General features: G+C 43.5%; 1 protein-coding gene across 1 annotated transcript in view; it reads right to left on the reverse strand.

Annotated features, from left to right (window-relative positions):
* RAB6B (RAB6B, member RAS oncogene family) overlaps window positions 1-3,941 on the reverse strand; it is a 58,711-nt gene extending 54,770 nt beyond the window's left edge. The window contains exon 1 of the mRNA XM_043875477.1: window positions 3,486-3,941. Coding sequence (XP_043731412.1) covers window positions 3,486-3,555 — 70 coding nt within the window. The 5' untranslated portion in view covers window positions 3,556-3,941. The remainder of the gene's footprint in view (window positions 1-3,485) is intronic.
* Window positions 3,942-21,107: the final 17,166 nt, after the last annotated feature.

Here is a 21,107-nt window from a genome sequence, read left to right on the forward strand (position 1 = left end):
GCCTAGGGAAGTAGACCAAACTTGGGTCCACCCATCTTCCTGCTCTGGCTGGAGGAGTCTCAGGGAAGGCAGATTAGCAGAGGCCAGCGTGCAGCAGACACAGCACACTTCCTCCTCCAGGCCACATACACTTGGAGAAGCCCTGCATGAAGCCAGAGACCCCATCGAACGCCAGCAGAACTCAGAAGCAGGGCTGTGTCCCTGAGGTAAGCTCCTTCCTCAGATATCTGCTCAGGCCTCTCTTCTCTGGATGCCACCAAGTGCCAAAGTCAGGACTGGTGTGCATCACCCCCTCTCCCCAACCACTGCCATTGACACGAGAGCAAGGCCAGCAGGCTGAGAGAGCTGTCCGAGCCCCAAGAGGATTGCTCAGCCTCCCCACTGCAAGGAAACCCTTCATCCTGGGTCTACAACATTCTCTGCACAATCCCTTCCCCTGCCAGGCTGACACTGGCCAGCCCTGTATTCCACAATCCAGGGCAAACAATCATTCTGTGCCTGGAGGGGGTGCTCTCTCATAGACTAGAGTTATTTTCCCTAGAGTGGCTCCTTAAGATGTCCCAACCAAACCTGGTCCCCAGTTTATCTCTGAAGGCCCCATGCCCCTGGTATTATCTGGTTCAAGGCACCCTCCTCATCACTGGGCTCCAGGGTGGGCACTCCTCTCTGGGACCCAGCTGTCCTTGAGTACTGGCCTAGAGAGATGCCACCATGATGGCAGGTACAGGAAACAAGAGAAGGCCATAGCCCTCTACTTCCTTCCCCGGGCCTGTTTCCAGGAGGCTCCGCTTATACAGGCCAGCCCACTGCTGTTCTAGAAGTCTCTGCTGTGCTCAGCAGACCTGAGATCCCCATGTACAGAAGGGGAGAGACCTCCCACACCACACAGGGAGGGAGACCCAGGGTGGAGGTGATGACCAGAATTCAGCGGCTCCCTCCACCACACAGGCTGTGGAGGATGTGGGCACAAAGGACCAACATGTGAAAGTGCACGCAGGCAAGATGGAAGTCATGGCTGTGGTGGTGATTTCTCTGTTTCACCAGGCTCAGGGATGCACATGTCCCCTGCATAACTCGGGGACCCCAAAGCTCTGTAAAATTGAAGGTGAATAACCCACTAATGGCATAAAGTGGGAGGAGTCTTCAGGGCCCTAGAGCTCCCTGCCAGAAGGAACCAGTGTGGCTAATGGCAGTGCCTTTTCCCCTAAAGACCATGTTCAAAGGGCCCGGAAACCATGATCCCAAACGACTGGCCTGGCATCCCCACCAGGTCACCCAACTCAGCCACAATCCTGGCCAGAGTTTGGTAACCACCACCTCCTAAGAGTAAAGATTCCCAATTCTTGGCTTTCCCAATTCAAGGTCACCTCATTTCCCAATGGCATGTTAGTGACTGGGAACAGGAGACATGAGTTCCAGTCCCAGAAGTGTTAACAACTCACAATAGACCTGTGGGTCCACACCCCACCCTGGGGTTCGAACTTCCCTTATAAACATGCTGAAGAGGTGGGGGCTCACTCTCTGAGGCCTTCAGCTCTTGTTTCTGTGATTTTAGGTGCAAAGGGGGTTTGTAGAGCTCAGCAGGGGCCTCAGCCCATCAGAGGTTCCGAGGGAGCCCAGAGTTTTCACTCAAACACACCAGATGCATTCTCCTCATCAAACCCCTGGTCCTTGACTGAAGCATATTCAGACTTGGAATAAAAACATGTTTACTGACAACCTCTCAGGGTTCAGCCCTTTGAGAGACACTGGGAAACATGAAGGGGTAAGAGAACGACCCTCAGGCAACCATCTTACAGAGACAGAAACTATGGCTCAGGGAGGCTTCGAAATCTCCTCAAGGGAACACAGCTAAGAATTCAACTCCCAGGGCTCTAGCACTGGTAAGACGAGCACTGTAATGTGAAGACCAACCCCTCTGCCCCCAAATCCCTTTAGGCACAAGAAAAAGTTAGTTTTGTGAAACTGGAATCTACTAAGATCAGAAACTCAAGAGTCCAGGACACAGGGCTCGCTGGCTGAGTTCATCTTGTTCAGAAATGCCCAGCTTGGCCCTAAAACACACGTCAGAGCTTGGCCACCTTCTGACACCCTTCTCTGAGCCAGCCCTCCATCCCAGGTAATGAGCAGCGGCAGGCAGGCGACTGTCATGTGACCTCCACAACCAGCATGTACACACGCATCACAGCAGCGCTGTTCCTGGGGCTCACCAGGTCCTCCCAAGGTTGTGTGTGTTGCGGCCCCTTGTACAGACAGGCACTACACCGGGTGAACTGGACCGGTCCGTACAGCTAGAGCTGGTGGTCCTGCCTCCAGAGACAGCCTTCTCCCAGAGCAGGTCAAGGCCCAGCCTGTCTCCCCGCAGCCTCTAGTGAGAGGCCTCTGCAGGGATGCTCGGAGAACCACTCCTTCCTACAAGTGTCAGAGGCTCCATGCTCTTCAGTCTGGTCTTCCCTCCTCAGGACTAACCTGGCTTTCAGAGATGCTTTCCCCGGGGAGCTACCAGACAGCAGGAAAGCCGTTTGTCTCCCCGTCTCCCTGGCCCCTGGCCCGCTGCCACGGTGGCCTCCCCTCCCCCAAGAAGGGCGGTGAGCTGGGAGGTGGGGGTGGGAAGAATCCGCCGAGAACGCTCTTGGGAGGGGTGCTGGGAAGCCAGGCAGGGCGTGTCGCCTGGTCCTTTCTCTGCCCAGCGCCGGGCTTCATGGCTCTTGGTGCAAGGCGCCCCGGTACCATCCCCCAAATCTGCCCTGCACTGGGGAACCCCTGCTGTCATCGCTCAGACCCCTGAGCCTCAAAGCGGCTAACACACAGCAGCGAAGGGCAGCGGGTCTAGAACCTTCTGTGCCCAGTCGGACGTAAGCCAGGGGAGGTAGGCGCCCTGTTCCCCCACGATCTGCACCTGCTCTTTTCAGAGGAGACAGATGTCGGTCGTCTCCCCGCGGCCGTCTGCCCCAGGGCCTGGACGTGTCCGCAATTACGGTTCCCGTCAGGGGCCCCAGGGAGCCTCTCCGGTGCCGCGGTTTGGGGAGCGGCCAGACGACAGTGCCGTCTCGTTCTCTAAAGAGGTGCACGCGCCCTCCCTGCGACCCTCATCGGCGCCCCGCCACCTGCGCGGTCGCCCGCAGCCGGTGCCGCAGTGCGAGCGAGCCAGCGAGCCAGGAGCCTTCACGCCCGCGGCCGGCGCCGCCGAGCGAGCCGCCGCCCTCCAGCCTCCCCGCCGCGCCGCACCTGCACCGCACCCCGAGCGCTCACCCCAGATCCCACCCTCACCCCCACCTCTGGCCCCAGCGCCTCGTCGGCCCTTACCCTCGGAGCCTCCCCTGCCGGCCCCTCCGAGCCGGCCCCGACCTCCCCATCCCCAAACCTCTCCTTTACCCGGGCACCGAGGGGCCTTTTCGAGCCGAGGTCGGGGTCCCAGTGGGGTGGATGATTTGGCGGCGGGGGTGGGCTCGACCCCAAACCCGGGGAATAAGCGGGGTACTTACCGCTCTGCTCCCCCAGGAAGACCAACTTGAATTTTCTCAGTGGGTTCCCAAAATCTCCCCCTGCGGACATGGTGCTGGCAGCTGGGGCTGGGAGAGGAGGAGGAGGAGAAGCGAAGGAGCAGGGAGGGGAGAGGAGGAGGGCGAGGGGAGGCGGCCGGCGGTGCGGGAGCCGGAGGGGGAAGGGCTGGCTGCGCGCGTCCCTGACTCCCCAGCTGCGTCCCGGCCCCGGCCTGCGGCTGCGTGTCCGGCGGCGGCGGAGGAGGAGAAAGATAAGGAGGAGGAGGAGGAAGGATGGGGCTGGGCGGCCGCAGGCGGCGCTTGATGCGGCGCGCTCTGGACGCCCGAGGCGCGGCGCGGCGCGGACTGCGAGGATCGGGCGGAGCGGGGCTCAGGGACGGCGCGCGGGGCGGAGGAGCGCTCTCCCGAGCCGCACCAGTCGGCCCCCTCCCGCCTTGCTTCTCCGCCCGCGCCTGCGCTCTGCGCGCTCCCTAGCCTCTGATGTCATGCGGGGCCCGCGGCGCTGCGGGGCTGAGGGGCGTCAGTCCACCCACCCGGACCCCGCACTCGGGCGGGAGAGGGTAGCCCCGCCGTGCCTCCAAGAGGCTACCGAATCGGACCCTCTCTCATTGCCCCTCTGCGTCTGTCTTCCCCACTCCACCTCTCTTTTGAATGCAGAAAATGACGTGAAATTGTCAAGGGATATTTGTTTCTGGTCTTCAAACCTAGATGTTACCCCTTCCTTCTCCCCCTGCGACACTGATACACACTCAGCCCAGCCATCCGAGAGGGTGAAAAGGAAAGAAGTCGGGGCGGGGGGTCGGTGACCCCGGGTGTGGTGGACCGTGTGGGCGCAGACCGGCTCTACTGTCCTCTTGTGCGTGTGTCTGGCCCTCCCTCCCATCTTCTCCCCAGATCCCTCCTCTTGGGCGCCTCTGTAGAGTCATGGGTGTCCCCACCACCCACCCGCAGACAGGCCCGACTGGAGAGGAGCACTGATAAAAGGAGCACCCTACTTCAACCGCTCCTAAGCATCACTTTATCCTAAACCTGCTGCCCCGTGTGAGAGAAGAGGAACGAGGCCCTGAATGTCAGCTCCTCCATCTCCAGGATGGATCCCTGGATCCCTGGGCCCTGGGATCTCTGGGCTGACAACGCCACTCCTTGCCCTGGCAATTAGGTGTATCTGGACAGTGAGCTCCCAGAGGACAGGAGGGAGACCTTCCATTTGCCTCTGCATTCACCGTTTGCACACAGATAATTTGTGAGTGGGTGAGAACAAGGAGCTGGTGCCAGGTGTTAGGAGCTCTCCCAACCGGGTCCTAGCATTCTGGGTAACTGAGGTTTCCCTAAGCTGCTTCTGCTATTCTGCTGCCAGGCGGGCTGTTCTTTTAGGGCTGTTCAATGAATGTTCATTTGGGATTATACCCCAGATGTTAGGGAACAAAGGGTGTGTGTGTGTGTGTGTGTGTGTTTCATTGAGAGAGAAAGGTCAGAAGCAACCTTCATCTCTGGAGTTATCTAGGGGACATTTGTTGCTCTCTTTTTGACTTACATAGCTGGCTTGGAATGTCTGGCTCCCTGGCTTATTTACTTAGAATCTTTCTCTCATTGCTTATTAAAAACTGTAGGATGAGTTCCATGAAATCAGCAGTTGAGTCTCCACTGCTGAATCCCAAAGACCTAACTTAGAGCTTAGGAAATAATTGTTGAATGTTTGGATGAATATCTAGAACCCGAGTCAGTACAACTGTTCCACTTATTGAAGAGACTGTGTTTTCTCCATTGTATATTTTCCCCCACTTTGTCATAGAATAATTGACTGTAAGTGTGTGGGTTTATTTTGGGGTTCTATATTCTATTCCATTGGTCTATGTGTCTGATTTTGTGCCAGTGACATGCTGTTTTGACTACTGTAGCTTTGTAATATAGTCTGAACTCAGGGAGCATGATACCTCCAGTTCTTTCTCAAGATTGTTTTGACTATTCAGGGTCTTTTGTGTTTTCATACAAATTTTGAAATTATTTTTTCTACTTCTGTAAAAAATGCCTTTGGTATTTTGATAGGGATTGCATTGAATATGTAGATTGCCTTGGATAGTGTGGTCATTTGGACAATATTAATTCTTCTAATCTTAGAACATGGTATATCTTTCCATCTATTTGTCATCTCCAATTTCTTTAATCAGTATCTTTTAGTTTTCTGAGTACAGGTCTTTGAACTTCTTAGGTAAGCTTATTTGTAGGTATTTTATTACTTTTGATGTGATGGTAAATAGGGTTGTTTCCCTAATTTCTCTTTCTGATAGTTCATGGTTGGTGTATAGAAATGTAATAGTTTCCCATATATTAATTTTGTATCCTGAAACTTAACCAAATTCATTGATGAGCTCTAGTAGTTTTCTGGTTGCATCTTTAGGATTTTCTATGAATGGTACCATGTCATTTGCAAACAGTGTCAGTTTTACTTCTTTCTTTCTTTCCAATTTAGATTCCTTTTATTTCTTTTTTCCCTCTGATTGTTGTGGTTAGGTCTTCCAAAACTATGCTAAATAAAAGTGGTAAGAGTGGACATTGTCTTGTTGTCTTCAATAAATGGCTCTGGGAATACTAAGCAGCTATGTGTAAAAGAATGAAGTTAGAACATTTTCTAATACCATATACAAAAATAGAGTCAAAATGGATTAAAGACCTAAATGTAAGACTAGATACTATAAAACTCCTTGAGAAAAACATAGGCAGAACACTCTTTGACATGAATCATAGCAATATTTTTCAATCCATTTTCTAAAGCAAAAGCAAATACAAACAAATAGGACATAGTTAAATTTAAAAGCTTTCACACAGCAAAGGAAACCATTGGCAAAATGAAAGAGCAACCTACTGAATGGGAGAAGGTATTTGCAAATGATATGACTGATAAGAGGTTAATATTCAACATATTTAAACAGCTCATACAACTCAATATCAAAACAAAACAGAACAAACGACCTGATTTTATAAATGAGCAGAAGAACTGAATAGACATTTTTCCAAAGAGGAAATGCAGATGGCCAACAGGCTTATGAAAAGATGCTCAACCACTAAGCATCAGGAAAATGCAAATCAAAACCACAGTGATATATAACTTACACCTGTCAGAATGGCTATCATCATCCAAAAAAAAAAAAAAAAACCCACAGATAACAAAACTTGACAAGGATGTGGAGAAAAGGGAACCCTTGTACATGTTTGCTATGCATGTAAAGTGGTGCAGTTACTGTGGAAAACAGTATGGAGGTTCGTCAAAAAACTAAAAGTAGAACTGCTGTATGACACAGCAGTTCCACTCCTGGGTATATATCCAAGAAAAAAAGAAAAGCTAATTCGAAAAGATACATGCACCCCAATGTTCATAGCAGCATTTATTACAATTGCCAAGGTATGTAAGCAACCTAAGTGTCCACCAACAGATGAATGGATAAAGAAGACATTGTGTATATATATAATGGAATAATACTCAGCCATAAAAAGAATGAAATTTTGCCATTTGCAACAACTTGGATAAACTTGGAGGTCATTGTACTAAGTGAAATATATCAGGCAAACAAAGATAAATTCTGAACCATGTTACTGATATGGAGCATCTAAAAACTAGAACAAACTAATGAATAAAACAAAAAAGAATCAGATTCACAGATATAGAGAACAAACTGTGGTTAAAGTGGAAAGGGAAGGGAAAGAAACAATATAGGGGTAGTAGAAAAAAGGGTTGTTATGGCATTATATGAAATCTTCTGTTTGCAACTTCTGAAAGTTGTAAAGCACTATAGAACTTAAAGAATCTTTCATTCAATAAAAATTTTAAATAAAAATAAATTTTAAAAATAAAAAATACATTCTTTTCCCACTGGGGGAAAAAAAGAACAACTGATCTACTCCTCAGAATGGCCTTTGGTTTGGAGCCCCGTGGACTGTAGGGTATACAGTCTGGGATACAGGCCTTGAGTTATCTCCTCTATGGTGCCTGGCATCAGGCTCAGGGTCATTTCCAAACCCCCGCCCCACTTCTGCTCTGGGGTTTTGCTCTCTCAGGAGACCGCATCCAGATGGAGTTGAAGGAATCTCTAGAAGGAGACGAGCCTCCCAAGCCACCATCCACAGGGGAGGCAGCCAACTGGGGCACCCTTCCTCCCACCCACACCTTCTCCTAACATCTCTCTTACCATACCTTCCCATAGTTTCTCATTGTGTCCTGAGGAAATCATCATCTGTGGCAAGACAAAGTGTGGCAGAAAAGTACCCCCTTTTAGTTAAGCCTGGACAAGTCCATCCTTCCCTGACTGTCCAGTCCATACACGATCATGTGTCAGTAGAGGAGGGAGCAGGGAACACAGGCCCCTCTGGGCACTCTAAGCCTCTGCGTCAGCTCAGGTGCTTACCAGCCCCAGCAGGCTGACTGTGGGCCAGGATGCACTGTGGGACTCTGTCAGAATTCTTCCAGTTTAAGTGACAGAACCCTGACTCCAGCTACTTCAGACAGAGTGACATGGGCTGGCTCAGGTAGCAGGAAGAGACGGTGGCGTTGCTCACAGAACATGGTCATCGTGCTGTGGGACTCCTTATTTGGAGTCTTGTCCTTAGCTTGCCCTGGAGCAGACAGGCTTTTTCCAGGTGGCAAAAAAAAAAAAAAAAAGAAAGAAAGAAAGAAAAGAAAAAAATGAAGTGTGGCTGCTGTTCCACTCAATTTGGCAATCTCACTGAAACAAGTTTCTTCCACATGGCATCCTTGTGGTCCATTTTTTAAAATTATGTTAAGCTTCCTGTTGAGGCTGACAATGTATATCTAAGCTGTAAAGAAAACCTGTCGGACTTGCCTGGTGGTACATGGTGTAAGAATGCGCTTGCCGATGCAGGAGGCATGGGTTCGATCCCTGGTCGGGGAAGATTCCACATGCCGCAGAACAACTAAGCTCATGTGCCACAATTACCGAAGAATGCTGTTCACAGAGCCTGTGCTCTGCAACAAGAGAAGGTACCACAATGAGGAGCCTGTGTAGCTCAACTAGAGAGTAGCCCCTACTCTCCACAACTAGAGAAAGCCCACATGCAGCAGCAACGAAGACCCAGCACAACCATAAATATATAAAACATAAAAAAAGAAAACCTGTCATTCAGTTCAGTTCAGTTCAGACTCTCAGTCATGTCCAACTCTTTGCGACCCCATGGACTGCAGCATGACAGGCTTTCCTGTCCATCACCAACTCCCAGAGCTTACTCAAACTCTTATCCATCAAGTGAGTGATGCCATCCAACCATCTTATCCTCTGTTGTCCCCTTCTCCTCCCACCTTCAATCTTTACCAGCACCAGGGTCTTTCCCAATGGGTCAATTCTTCATATCAGGTGGCCAAAAGATTGGAGTTTCAGCTTCAGCATCAGTCCTTCCAATGAATATTCAGGACTGATTTCCTTTAGGATGGACTGGTTGGATCTCCTTGCAGTCCAAGGACTCTCAAAAGTCTTCTCCAACACCACAGTTCAAGAGCATCAATCTTTGGTGCTCAGTTTTCTTTAAAGTCCAACTCTCACATCTATACATGACTACTGGAAAAACCATAGCTTTGATTAGACGGACCTTTGTCGGCGAAGAAATGTCTCTACTTTTTAATATGCTGTCTAGGTCGGTCATAGCTTTTCTTCCAAGGAGCAAGTGTCTTTTAATTTCATGGCTGCAGTCACCATCTGCAGTGATTTTGGAGTCCCAAAAAATAAAGTCTGTCACTGTTTCCATTGTTTTCCCAGCTATTTGCTATGAAGTGATGGGACCGGATGCCATGATCTTAGCTTTCTGAATGTTGAGTTTTAAGCCAACTTTTCACTCTCCTCTTTCACTTTCATCAAGAGGCTCTTTAGTTCTTCTTCACTTTCTGCCATAAGGGTGGTGTCATCTGCTTATCTGAGGTTATTGATATTTCTCCTGGCCATCTTGATTCCAGCTTGTGCTTCATCCAGCCCAGCAAAATATACAGCCTTGACGTACTCCTTTCCCAATTTGGAACCAGTCTGTTGTTCCATGTCCAGTTCTAACTGTTGCTTCTTGACCTGCATGCAGATTTCTCAGGAGGCAGTCATTAGGTATGCCCATTTACCCTCCACCCAGCTGAAGCAGTCAAGCATCACAATATTTTGAGGCCTCTGTTTGTTGTTTCCCTCCACTGTACTCTGGTCTCTTCCTCCTTCCCCTACACAGAAATACAGAACCCCAGCTGGCTTTTATTTTAGTCTTATCACATTTTGATGTGCCTTTCAGGAATATTTTCTTGCATTTGCATCTTTTGAACTTTTTCTAAGGTATCAAATGACATGTTTTCTCCTATGACTTGCATTTTTCTTACATTATGTTCCTACGATTCGTCTGTTGATAGGTATCGCAGAAGTCCTTTCATTTTCACTGTGATTTTGTATTCCACTGTATGCTCTAATTTTAAAATCATTTTCAGTAAAATGTGTCCAGTTTAAAATGTGAAATACTTTTTGATTCACGATAACATCTTACATTGCCACAGTACATTAGTAAAACCAGGAAATTAACAGTGAAAAGTGCACCCAATTTTCCTTTGGCTACTACCAATAATGCTGCTGTGAACATTCTTCATGTCTCTATCGATACACCTGTGAGAAGTTTTTCCGAGCTGTGTACTGAGTAGATAAACTGAGGTATAGAACCAAGTATGTATTTAACCTTATGCCAAACTATTTTCCAACAGTCAGTTCAGTCAGTTCAGTCACTCAGTCGTGTCCAACTGTTTGCGATCCCATGGACTGCAGCACGTCAAGCCTCCCTGTCCATCACCAACTCCCAGAGTCTATTCAAACTCATGTCCATTGAGTTGGTGATGCCATCCAACCATGTCATCCTCTGTTGTCCCCTTCTCCTCCCACCTTCAGTCTTTACCAGCATCAGGGTCTTTTCAAATGAGTCAGTTCTTCGCATCAGGTGGCCAAAGTATTGGAGTTTCAGCTTCAGCATCAGTCCTTCCAATGAATATTCAGGACTGATTTCCTTTAGGATGGACTGGTTGGATCTCCTTGCTGTCCAAGGACTCTCAAGAGTCTTCTCCAACACCACAGTTTCAAAAGTATCAATTCTTTGGTGCTCAACTTTCTTTATAGTCCAACTCTCACATCTATACATGACTACTGGAAAAACCATAGCTTTGACTAGATGGACCTTTGTTGGCAAAGTAATGTCTTTGCTTTTTAATATGCTGTCTAGGTCAGTCATAACTTTTCTCCCAAGGAGCAGGCATCTTTTAATTTCATGGCTACAGTCACCATCTGCAGTGATTTTGGAACCCCCCCAAAAATAAAGTCTCTTACTGTTCACACTGTTTCCCCATCTATTTGCCATGAAGTTATAGGACCGGATGCCATGATCTTAGCTTTCTGAATGTTGAGTTTTAAGCCAACTTTTTCCCTCTCCTCTTCCCCTTTCATCAAGAGACTCTTTAGTTTTTCTTCACTTTCTGCCTTAAGGGTGGTGTCATCTGCATATCTGAGGTTTTTGATATTTCTCCCGGACATCTTGATTTCAGCTTGTGCTTCCTCCAGCCCAGCGTTTCTCATGATGTACTCTGCATATAAGTTAAATAAGCAGGGTGACAAAATACAGTCTTGATGTACTCCTTTCCCAGTTTGGAACCAGTCTGTTGTTCCATGTCTGATTCTAACTGTTGCTTCCTGACCTCCATACAGATTTCTCAAGAGGCAGGTCAAGTGGTCTGGTATTCCCATCTCTTTACTAATTTTCCATAGTTTGTTGTGATCCACACAAAGACTTAGGCGTTCCAACGGTAGTCCTCAACTTGTATCGCTCTATACCTTCAACTATATTTTTCATTTTCTTCAAGAAAGTCTGGACTATTCTCATTTTCAGCTCTTTGCTATTATATGCAATTTTTAAAATATTTTTAAAATTTGAAGTTTGGTTGATTTACAGTGTTTCGGGTGTACAGCAAAGTGATTCAGTTACGCATATTATTATATGTGCTTTAAATTAAAATTTTAATTTTGAGATCATTATAGATTCACAACAGTTGTTAAGAAATAAGACAAATCCTGTGTCTCATTTATCCAGATTCCCTCAGTGGTAACATTTTGCAAATCTATAGCATCATATCACAACCAAGATTCCGACCTTGGTCCAGTCAAGGTGCAGAAGATTTTCATCCCTGCAAGGGTTCTTGAGGTCCTTTGATAGCCGCACTCACTTTCTCCTGCCCACCCCTTTCCTAATCTCTGGCAACTGCTAAACTGTTCTTTGTCTCAATAATTTTGTCAGTTTAAGAATGTTATATAAGTGGTATTATACAGTATGTATACTTTTGGGATTGGTGTTTTTCACTGGCCATAATTCTGTGGCGATTCACCCATGTTGTGTATATCCACAGTTGGTTCCCTTCCACTGCTGTCTAATATTCCATAGTAGGGATTACCACCGTTCATTTACCTGCTCACCCATGTAAGGGCATCTGGGTTATTTCCAGTTTGGGGCCATCACAGATAGAGATATTATCAGCATTCCTGTATAGGTTTCTTTTTTTTTTTTTTTTCTTCCCATTTACTTGTTTTTCTGTGAATGTTAAGTTTTTATTTCTTTGGGATAAATACCAAGGAGTGTCATTGCTGGGTCATATGGTAGCTTCATGTTTAGTTTTTTTTTCTTTTAAAGGAGCAGCCACATTGTTTTCCAATTGGTACATCTTTAAATTCCTACCAGCATCATGTGAGGGATCAGGTCTCTCCACATCCTTACCAACATTTGGTTTTATCACTATTTTTTAAGCTATTCTGTGAGATGTGTAGAGACATGTCACTGTGTTTTTAAAAAATACTATTTATTTTTGGCAACATTGGATCTTAGTTGCGGCACCCAGGATTTTCATCATGGCATGGGGGAATCTTAGTTCCTGACCAAGGACTGAACCCACGTCTTCTGCATTGGAAAGTGGATTCTTAACTACTGGACCACCAGGGATGTCCCCTCATGTGGGTATTTTTTATTTTTAATCTCCATGCTTTTTGTTAAATATATTTTAAAAAATGAAACAAAGATGAATATTTTTAATGATAAAAGGTACAATTCACAAAGAAGATAGACATCATTAACCATTAGATACCTAACAACAAAGAAATAAAGACATGTAAAGCAAAAATCAGAAGAAATATAAGGGAGAAGGAAAAATATATAATCATAGTGGAACATATTAATATTTTTTTGAGAATATTTTATCAAGTGCAGAAAAATTAAGAATAAAAGAATCTTTTTTTTAAGTAAAAGAATGACTTTATTCATTAGCTAAAATATTCATTTGGAGATTCTTATATAAAATAATCTTTATAAATATATTTTTTAGATAATAAAACAAAAATATTTTTATGTGAATTAATTATATGTTTTTTAAATTTATTTATTTTTAATTGAAGGATAATTGCTTTACAGAATTTTGTTGCTTTCTGTCAAACCTCAACATGAAAAAGCTGTAGGTATATATATATCCCCTAATAGAAGCATCTTGAATGTCATAATAATTTAAATATAATAGATTTCTATTTATATTCATTTATATTAATCTGATATCCTACACAAATTATTTAAAATATTGTATCTCATAGATTGTTATTAGATGTCCATAGGACATTTAGAAAAACTGACAAAAAGATAAGCATTACTAAATTTTAAAAAGGAGAATTCTTTTTATTTTTGTGATTGTTATACATATACACATTGTTTTTGAAACTTTCCATTATAGATTATTACAAGATACTGACTGTAGTTCCCTGTGCTATACAATAAATCTTTGTTGCTTGTTGCATATCTATTTTTTAAATTAGAAATCTAGCATTCTATTCATACTAAGTCAAACAAGTGGAAACAAAATGTCATAAATTTTTTAGTTAGGCAAAAATTCATGAGTTTTCCAAATTATATATTATACATATTATTTGTATGTATATATGTATACAAGAACTTTTCTACTACACTTGACAAAGGCTTGAGAAAAAACATCAAAAAAAAAGAAGAGATATGGAGAAATTGGAAAACATAAACTAAATGAAATGGGAGCACTGAATATAAAATTTAAAAAGTGAAATAAACTAGATGAAAATAAAAGATTCTCTCAATATTGTCAAAATGGCTATTCTACCCAAAGCAATCTATAGATTCAATGCAATCCCTATCAAGCTACCAACGGTATTTTTCACAGAACTAGACCAAAGAATTTCACAATTTGTATGGAAATACAAAAAACCTCGAATAGCCAAAGTAATCTTGAGAAAGAAGAATGGAACTGGAGGAATCAACCTGCCTGACTTCAGACTCTACTACAAAGCCACAGTCATCAAGACAGTATGGTACTGGCACAAAGACAGAAATATAGACCAATGGAACAGAATAGAAAGCCCAGAGATAAATCCACAAACCTATGGACACCTTATCTTTGACAAAGGAGGCAAGGATATACAATGGAAAAAAGACAACCTCTTTAACAAGTGGTGCTGGGAAAACTGGTCAACCACTTGTAAAAGAATGAAACTAGAACACTTTCTAACACCATACACAAAAATAAACTCAAAATGGATTAAAGATCTAAATGTAAGACCAGAAACTATAAAACTCCTAGAGGAGAACATAGGCAAAACACTCTCCGACATAAATCACAGCAAGATCCTCTATGAACCACCTCCCAGAATATTGGAAATAAAAGCAAAACTAAACAAATGGGATCTAATGAAACTTAAAAGCTTTTGCACTACAAAGGAAACTATAAGTAAGGTGAAAAGACAGCCCTCAGATTGGGAGAAAATAATAGCAAATGAAGAAACAGACAAAGGATTAATCTCAAAAATATACAAGCAACTCCTGAAGCTCCATTCCAGAAAAATAAATGACCCAATCAAAAAATGGGCCAGAGAACTAAACAGACATTTCTCCAAAGAAGACATACAGATGGCTAACAAACACATGAAAAGGTGCTCAACATCACTCATTATCAGAGAAATGCAAATCAAAACCACAATGAGGTACCATTACACGCCAGTCAGGATGACTGCTATCCAAAAGTCTACAAGCAATAAATGCTGGAGAGGGTGTGGAGAAAAGGGAACCCTCTTACACTGTTGGTGGGAATGCAAACTAGTACAGCCACTATGGAAAACAGTGTGGAGATTCCTTAAAAAACTGGAAATAGAACTGCCATATGACCCAGCAATCCCACTTCTGGGCATACACACTGAGGAAACCAGATCTGAAAGAGACACGTGCACCCCAATGTTCATCGCAGCACTGTTTATAATAGCCAGGACATGGAAGCAACCTAGGTGCCCATCAGCAGATGAATGGATAAGGAAACTGTGGTACATATACACCATGGAATATTACTCAGCCATTAAAAAGAATTCATTTGAATCAGTCCTAATGAGATGGATGAAACTGGAGCCCATTATACAGAGTGAAGTAAGCCAGAAAGATAAAGAACATTACAGCATACTAACGCATATATATGGAATTTAGAAAGATGGTAACGAAAACCCTATATGCAAAACAGAAAAAGAGACACAGAAGTACAGAACAGACTTTTGAACTCTGTGGGAGAAGGTGAGGGTGGGATGTTTCAAAAGAACAGCATGTATACTATCTATGGTGAAACAGATCACCAGCCCAGGTGGGATGCATGAGACAAGTGCTCGGGCCTGGTGCACTGGGAAGACCCAGAGGAATCGGGTGGAGAGGGAGGTGGGAGGGGGGATCGGGAAGGGGAATAAGTGTAAATCTATGGCTGATTCATATCAATGTAAGACAAAACCCACTGAAATGTTGTGAAGTAATTAGCCTCCAACTAATAAAAAAATTTAAAAAAAAAGAAAATAAAAGATTCTCATATAGTCCAGTTGTTTTTAAATATGGCTGCCCTTTAGAAACATATCCAGAACTCTGGCAAAAAAAAAAAACACCAGGGCAATTGTATTTTCCAAAAAGTTCCAAGATAATTCTCATATGCATCTGGATTTTAAAAAGTGATTACAGGTTTTTCTATTAAATGGTAGTTTTGGTGATATAGAATTCTATTATTTATCTGTTGACCAGTAATGATACAACGGTATTAAGTCATAATAGTTACATAATCACAGTAGTGAAAGATGTTTATCAGTTTTCACAATCAATAGCCAGACTCCCCCCCCAAAAAAAGATAATTACAATTGCAAGCCATAATGGGAACATGATTAACCTAACAATATAAAATAATTACATACAGTTTGAGGGGGTCAAGCAGAGTGATATGGTAAGTAGAAGTGCATACATGCACATGTTTTCATCTGCTCAACCAGTCTATGTCTTTTAGTTGGTGCATCTAAGCCATTTATATTTAAGATAATTATTGTATGTATGATCCTTTTACTGTTTCCATTGTTTTGGGCTTATTTTCTGTAGATAGGTCTTTTCCTTCTCTTCTTTCCTGCCCAGAGAAGTTCCTTTAGCATTTGTTGTAAAGCTGGTTTGATGATGCTGAATTGTGTTAACTTTTGCTTATCTGGAAAGCTTTTGATTTCACAATCAAATCTGAAGGAGAGTCTCACTGAGTAGAGTATTCTTGGTTGTTGTTGTTCAGTCGCCCAGTCATGTCCGACTCTTTGCTGCCCCAGGGACAGCAGCATGCCAGGCCTCCCTGTCCTTCACCATCTTCCAAAGTTTGCTCAAGTTTGTGTCCATTGCATTGGTGATGCCATCCAGCCATCTCATCCTCTGATGCCCTCTTCTCCTTCTGCCCTCAATCTTTCCCAGCATCAGGGACTTTTCCAGTGAGTTGGCTGTTCAAATCAGATGACCAAAATACTGGAGCTTCACCTTCAACCTCAGTCCTTCCCATGAGTATTCAGGGTTGATTTCCCTGAAGATTGACTGATTTGATCATGCTCTCAGGAATCTTCACCAGCACCACTGCTTGAAGTCATCAGTTCTTTGGTGTTCTACCCTCTTTACAGTCCAGCTCTCACAATTGTATGTGAACACTAGGAATACCACAGCCTTGACTATATGGACCTTTGTCAGCAGAGTAATATCTCTGCTTTTCAACACACTGTCTAGGTTTGTTACAGTTTTCTTCAAAAATTAGAGATACCAAGGAAACATTTCATGCAAAGATGGACACAATAAAGGACAGAAATGGTATGGACCTAACAGAAGCAGAAGATATTAAGAAGAGGTGGCAAGAATACACAGAAAAACTATACAAAAAAGATCTTAATGACCCAGATAACCATAGTGATGTGATCACTCACCTAGAGCCAGACATCCTGGAATGTGAAGTCAAGTGGGCCTTAGGAAGCATCACTCTGAACAAAGCTAGTGGAGGTGATGGAATTCCAGTTGAGCTATTCCAAATCCTAAAAGATGATGCTGTGGAAGTGCTTCACTCAATATACCAACAAATTTGGAAAGCTCAGCAGTGGCCATAGGACTGGAAAAGGTCAGTTTTCATTCCAATCCCAAAGAAAGGCAATACCAAAGAATGTTCAAACTACCCCACAATTGCACTCATTTCACATGCTAGCAAAGTAATGCTCAAAATTCTCCAAGTCAGTCTTCAACAGCATGTGAACCGTGAACTTCCAGATGTTCAAGCTGGATTTAGAAAAGGCAGAGGAACCAGAGATCAAATTGCCAACATCTGTTGGATTATAGGAAAAGCAAGAGAGTTCCAGAAAAACATCTACTTTTGCTTTATTGACTATGCCAAGCCTTTGACTGTGTGGATCACAATAAACGGTGGAAAATTCTTCAAGAGATGGGAATGCCAGACCATCTATCTGCCTCATGAGAAATCTGTATGCAGGTCAAGAAGCAACAGTTAGAACTGGACATGGAACAATGGACTGGTTCCAAATTGGGAAAGGAGTACGTCAAGGCTGTATATTGTCACCCTGTTTGTTTAACTTATATGCATGCAAAATGCCAGGCTGGGTGAAGCACAAGCTGGAATCAAGATTGCCAGGACAAATATCAATAACCTCAGATATGCAGATGACACCACCGTTATGGCAGAAAGCGAAGACGAACTAAAGAGCCTCTTGATGAAAGTGAAAGAGAAGAGTGAAAAAGTTGGCTTAAAACTCAACATTCAGTAAACGCAGATCATGGCATCTGGTCCCATCACTTCATGGCAAATAGATGGGAAAACAATGGAAACAGTGAGAGACTTTATATTTTGGGACTCCAAAATTACTGCAGATGGTGACTGCAGCCATGAAATTAAAAGATGCTTGCTCCTTGGAAGAAAGACTATGACCAACCTAGACAGCATATTAAAAAGCAGAGACATTACTTTGCCAACAAAGGTGTGTCTAATCAAAGCTATGGTTTTTCCAGTCATCATTTATGTGAGAGTTGAACTATAAAGAAAGCTGAGTGCCAAAGAATTGATGCTCTTGAACTGTGGTGTTGGAGAGGACTCTTGAGAGTCCCTTGGGCTGCAAGGAGATCCAACCAGTCCATCCTAAAGGAAATCAGTCCTGAATATTCATTAGAATGACTGATGCTGAAGCTGAAGTCCCAATACTTTGGCCACCTGATGCGAAGGACTGACTTATTGGAAAAGACTCTGATGCTGGGAAAGATTGAAGGCAGGAGGAGGAGGAGATGATAGAGGAAGAGATGGTTGGATGGCATCACTGACTAGATGGACATGAGTTTGAGAAAGCTTCAGGAGTTGGTGATGGACAGGGAAGCCTGGCATGCTGCAATGTGGGGTCACAAAGATTCGGACACAACTGAGTGACTGAAGTAACTCCTGCCAAGAAGCAATCATCTTCTGATTTCATGGCTGCAGTCACCATCCACAGTGATTTTAGAGCCCAAGAAGAGGAAATCTGTGACTGCTTCCGCCTTTTCCCCTTCTATTTGCCATGAAGTAATGGGGCCAGATGCAGTACCTGGGTGAAAAAATGACAGAATGATCTGTTTCCAAGGCAAGCCATTCAACATCATAGTAATTCAAGTCTATGCCCCTTCCACCAATGCCAAGGAAGCTGAAGATGATCAGTTCTATGAAGACCTAGAAGACCTCCTAGAACCAACACCAAAAAAGATATTCTGTTTATCATTGAGGATTGGAATGCAGAAGTAGAAAGTCAAGAGGTAAGTGGGGTAACAGGCAAGTTTGGCCTTGGTATTACGGTTCTCCAGTTTGTGGGTCGCTCACAGTTTGTGGGTCGCCCTGGAGAATCCCAGGGATGGCGGAGCCTGGTGGGCTGCCGTCTATGGGGTCACACAGAGTCGGACACAACCGAAGCAACTTAGCAGCAGCAGCAGGACCACCAGAGAAGTCCCTACAGAATTCCCTTGAAGTGAATAAACATTTATTTGAAATTTTATCACTCTTTTATGTTCATTTTGATTTGTTTTTCAAGTTTTAACTACAAATGAATTCAAATGCAATAACATTACAAAAACATACTTTAAAATAAAATCACGTTTAAATCACTTTTTAAAAAATCACATTTAAAATCACTTTTAAAAAAAACCACGTTTATCAAAATACTTCAATATATCTACATTTGATCTTAGCCAAAAGGCTGAGAAACAATAAAATACTTCAGTATATCTATTTAGCTTTTCTTGAACACATACATGGAACGATGTCTAGAATGATACCCTTCTAATGTAAATACTAATTATTTATGAGCAATGGCACTTAATTTTTTTAACCTCTATGCAGTGCTTGAATAATTTATAATAATATGCATTCTTTCTACAAAACTCATACTGGTTTTCCTTCATATAAAAGAAAATTTTTAAAAAATTAATTCTCTACTTATTCAAATTGTTTCATCATTACCTTAAGTAGTTTATTTGTAGGAGCACCCTGCAACCTTCTAACTCTAGGCTTACTGTTAAATTCTCTTTGGAATGTAACCTTTAATCTCAGGATGCAGAAATGCTATGCTGACTTTACTTTGTATGTTTGTGTGAGACAAGTATTATTAAGATATTTATTATAAAAATTATTGCAAACTGTATTTGAGGTAGGAAAATAAATTTGCTCACAATCCTTGAAAAGTAATCATTGACTCTGTCCCCTCTGGCCCTGTTATAATTAACCTGAGAATATATAAACTAAGTAGAGTCTATGGAGAATAAGAAATTTAATGGTAAGCTTTCTCTTCTAAAAATACATATGCATATTCACTTTTAAATAAAACATATTCATGGGGAGTGGGGTCAGATGGCGCCAGCTCCCCAGCCTAGGGCTTCATCAGGTCTGGGTGCTAACCAGCTCAAGGCTATGAGGTGGCTGTTTATGCTTTATAACCACTAAGTCATATACAGAAAGGAAATGCCCACCAGCTAAATGGGTTGAGAACCAACATTTTCGAAACTGTCAAGAGGAAGTTTTCTTTAAGAATTTAGGGTTCTGGCTGAGATGTGGTATACTAACTTTCTTTGGCTGCTGTAACAAATGACACAACTTTGGTCAGAATTTTTTATAACCAACAGCAGAGATAAAAGAAATTTATTCTCACAGTTCTAGAGCCCAGAACTAGGCTGAAACTAATAACTGGGCTGGGGCGGCGGGGTGGGAGGCTAAAGAAGGGGATGCCTGGGGCAGTGCTCCCAGAGGCTGAGGGGAGAATTCACTCCCTGCCTCTTGCAGCTGCTGGTGGCTGCCTGCATCCCCTGACTCGCGGCCTCTGCAGCGCTGTCTCCACCTCCATGTTCCACTGCCTTCTCCTTTTCTGTGTGCAATCTTCTCTTCCCCTCTCTTAAAAGGACACTTGTGATTGCATTAGGGTCCACCCAGGTAATCCAGGATAATCTCCCGGTGTTAAGATCCTTAATTACAGCTGCAAAGTCTTTGCCATATAAAGTAACCTTCACAGGCTCCGGGGATTAGGACGAGGATGTGTGGGGCTGAATGTCAAAACTGATAATTCAATTTTTTTCTCACCTAATTTGTTTTCTCCCCATTCAGACAGTGCAGACTGAGAAAGCAGGAAATTTAAAAAATCACTTATTTTCTTCATCTTTTTAAGTTACAAAAAATAGCAGACTTTTGGCTTGAAACTTTCTCTGTCTAAAATAAGTTGCAGAGCAGGTGGGGCCATGTAACATGATAATACTGCCCTTCATTTAAAAAAATCATAAATACAAAGGTAAACTGGTGAAACTTTTACAGTTGGAAATGCTTTCCATTTGAAGCACTTCAATACGAATACTATTTATTTAAAAAGATAGTAACATGTTCAGTTCAATTCAGTTCAGTTGTTCAGTCATGCCCAACTCCTTGCTACCCCATGGACTGCAGCATGCCAGGCCTCCCTGTCCCTCACCAACTCCCAGAGTCTACTCAAACTCATGTCCATTGAGTCGGTGATGCCATCCAACCATCTCATCCTCTGTCATCCCCTTCTCCTCCCGCCTTCAATCTTTCCCAGCATCAGGGTCTTTTTAAATGAATCAGTTCTTCACATCAGGTGGCCAAAGTATTGGAGTTTCAGTAATATGTTACTGTGTAATAAAGCCATGAATGTTGATTTTAATCCAAAATATACCAAAAGGCCATAATTAAATAAACCCTTGGAAAAT

This window comes from Cervus elaphus, chromosome 19 (assembly GCF_910594005.1).
Source record: "Cervus elaphus chromosome 19, mCerEla1.1, whole genome shotgun sequence".
In the NCBI taxonomy this organism is placed as follows: Eukaryota; Metazoa; Chordata; class Mammalia; order Artiodactyla; family Cervidae; genus Cervus; species Cervus elaphus.